The 2,346-nt window shown below is 37.7% G+C and overlaps 1 protein-coding gene across 1 annotated transcript in view; it reads left to right on the top strand.

Moving 5' to 3' along the window:
• The window catches only part of ALDH9A1 (aldehyde dehydrogenase 9 family, member A1), a 40,362-nt gene that overhangs the window by 33,251 nt on the left and 4,765 nt on the right, over window positions 1-2,346 (top strand). The window contains exons 10-11 of the mRNA XM_011979969.1: window positions 35-177; window positions 1,655-1,844. Of these exons, the coding sequence (XP_011835359.1) occupies window positions 35-177; window positions 1,655-1,844 (333 nt within the window). The remainder of the gene's footprint in view (window positions 1-34; window positions 178-1,654; window positions 1,845-2,346) is intronic.

The raw sequence follows: 2,346 nt of genomic DNA, 5'->3' as shown, positions 1-2,346 counted from the left end.
TACGAGTTTGTTTGGGATACAATTAACATTTCAGGAATGCATTTTGGGGTTGTATTTTTAATGCAAAATATTTTTTTCCTTTTCGGCAGGGTGCTAAAGTGTTATGTGGTGGAGATATATATGTGCCTGAAGATCCCAAATTAAAGGATGGATATTACATGAGACCTTGTGTATTAAGTATGTCCTCTTTTTGTTTGCTTTTAGATTATTTGAATTAAATACTGAATGGACAGAGATGAATATTTATAAAATATGTACATGGTATAAAGCAAAGGCTAGCAAATTATGTGGTCCTACTACCCAAGTTTAAGAAGTAGAACTACTCCATTATCTTCGAAGCCTTCTGTGTGCCCCTCCTTTAGGGCACCCATATGTATTAGTTTATCCAGGACCACAACTATTGTTCTGGAAGCAAGGAGCTCAAAATGTGAAAGTGCCTATTTGATTTAAAAAAATGAAATAATAAATTTAATTCCTTGAGAAAATAAAGAATGTTTTTCATGTGACCTGTAGATCATTGTGTTAGACATTGTGCATTGCTATGAAGGAATATCTAAGACTGGGTAAGAAGAAAAAATGTTTGTTTGGCTCATGGTTCTGCAGACTGTACAGGAAGCATGGCGCCATCATCTGCTCCTGGTGAGGTCTCAGGAAGCTTTCAGTCATGCTGGCAGGTGAAAGGGGAGCAGACAAGTCACATGTTGAGAGAGAGAGAGCAAGAGAGGCGCCAGGCTCTTTTAAACAGCCAGCTCTGTGTGAACTCACAGAGCGAGAATGCACTCATTACCATGGGAAGGACATCAAGCCGTTCATGAGGGATTTGCCCCTGTGACCCAAACTGGCCCCACCTCCCAACAGTGGGGATCATACTTCAGCATGAGATTCGGAGGGGAAAAGCATCCAAACTGTATCAGTCATCAATATAATAAAACCAGTTTGTCAGATAATATGCTAATCTTTTTAGAAATTACATAATTTAATAATTTTTAGTACCTGCATTCAATCTTAAAAATCTAGTTTTGACAATCAAGGTGTATATGGTCGTCCTACTCCCACCCATCTACTTCCCTCCTACCTCAGAGATAACTACTATTCTCAACGTTGTTTTATCATTCTTACGCTTTTCTCTATCATTTTATAGTGTATGTTAGTATCCCCTACAAAAATGTTGGTAGTTTTGTAGGCTTTAAACAATTATATATAGGTTGAACCATGTTGTATAATTCCTTACATCTTGTTTGGAGATAAATTAAGCTGGTTTTTGCCCCTAAGGTTGATAGTGGTGTCAGTTTTTAACAACTTCATATTTGATGCAGTATATAACCTTTAACCCCCCCAAAAAGAACCACTGATGTTTAAAAGCTGAAAACCTAATGTCCATCCCATGAATTCGGTTGCAGTTATTACATGAATATTTAATAAATAGGAAAAGCTTAAAATACATTGTTAAATTAAAAATATTGGGGCCAGGTGCAGTGAATCACTCCTGTAATCCCAGCACTTTGGGAGGCTGAGGCAGGAGGATCACTTGAGCCCAGGAGTTTGAGACCAGATTGGGCAATATAGTGAAACCCTATCTTCAAAAAATTAGCTGGGGGTAGTGGTGCACACTGTGGTCCCAGCTACTCAGGAGGTTTTATTTTAATGTTTGCAGCTAATTGCAGAGATGACATGACCTGTGTGAAAGAAGAGATCTTTGGGCCTGTTATGTCCATTTTATCATTTGACACTGAAGCTGAGGTTCTAGAAAGAGCCAATGATACCACTTTTGGACTAGCAGCTGGCGTCTTTACCAGGTATATGGAGTGGGACACTGAGAGCAGTTTTGAAGGAGCGGGGCTGCAGTATCTGCTTAGATATGTAGTTGATGTTATTCTCTCACTTTAGTTTGCCCTCATAGGAGCCATCAGCACTTTCTATTTGCTTCAGGTTAAGTCAGAAGACACGAAAGTAGCATTTTGTAGTTTGCTGTAAATGGCCAGAGAACCCTGCTATTGAGTTTTAAATTGAGCTCGTTTAATAAACACTTAAGATTCTGATCTGTGTAAAGCATTGAGTTAGATGTCTTTTGAAAACACACATGTCAAGGAATTTAGAAACCTGTAAGTATATAAATTGTGGGCAGTATTCTTCAAAAACATAATTTTTAATGGCATTATAGTAGTTCCTAATTGGAATGCATTATAACTTATGTAGCCATTTCTTCTGTAGTTGGATATTTAGGATATTGTTTCCAGTTTTAAATATTACAGTAATGTGATCAATATCTTTGTGCATAAACTTACCCTCTACTGTAATGTAAAATGGCGCTGCCAATTTGGAAGAGTTTAGCAGTTCCTCAAAAAG

This window comes from Mandrillus leucophaeus, unplaced genomic scaffold (assembly GCF_000951045.1).
Source record: "Mandrillus leucophaeus isolate KB7577 unplaced genomic scaffold, Mleu.le_1.0 Scaffold207, whole genome shotgun sequence".
Lineage (NCBI taxonomy): Eukaryota > Metazoa > Chordata > Mammalia > Primates > Cercopithecidae > Mandrillus > Mandrillus leucophaeus.
Note: the sequence above shows the minus strand (reverse complement) of the source record. Positions and strands in the feature narration are given on the sequence as shown.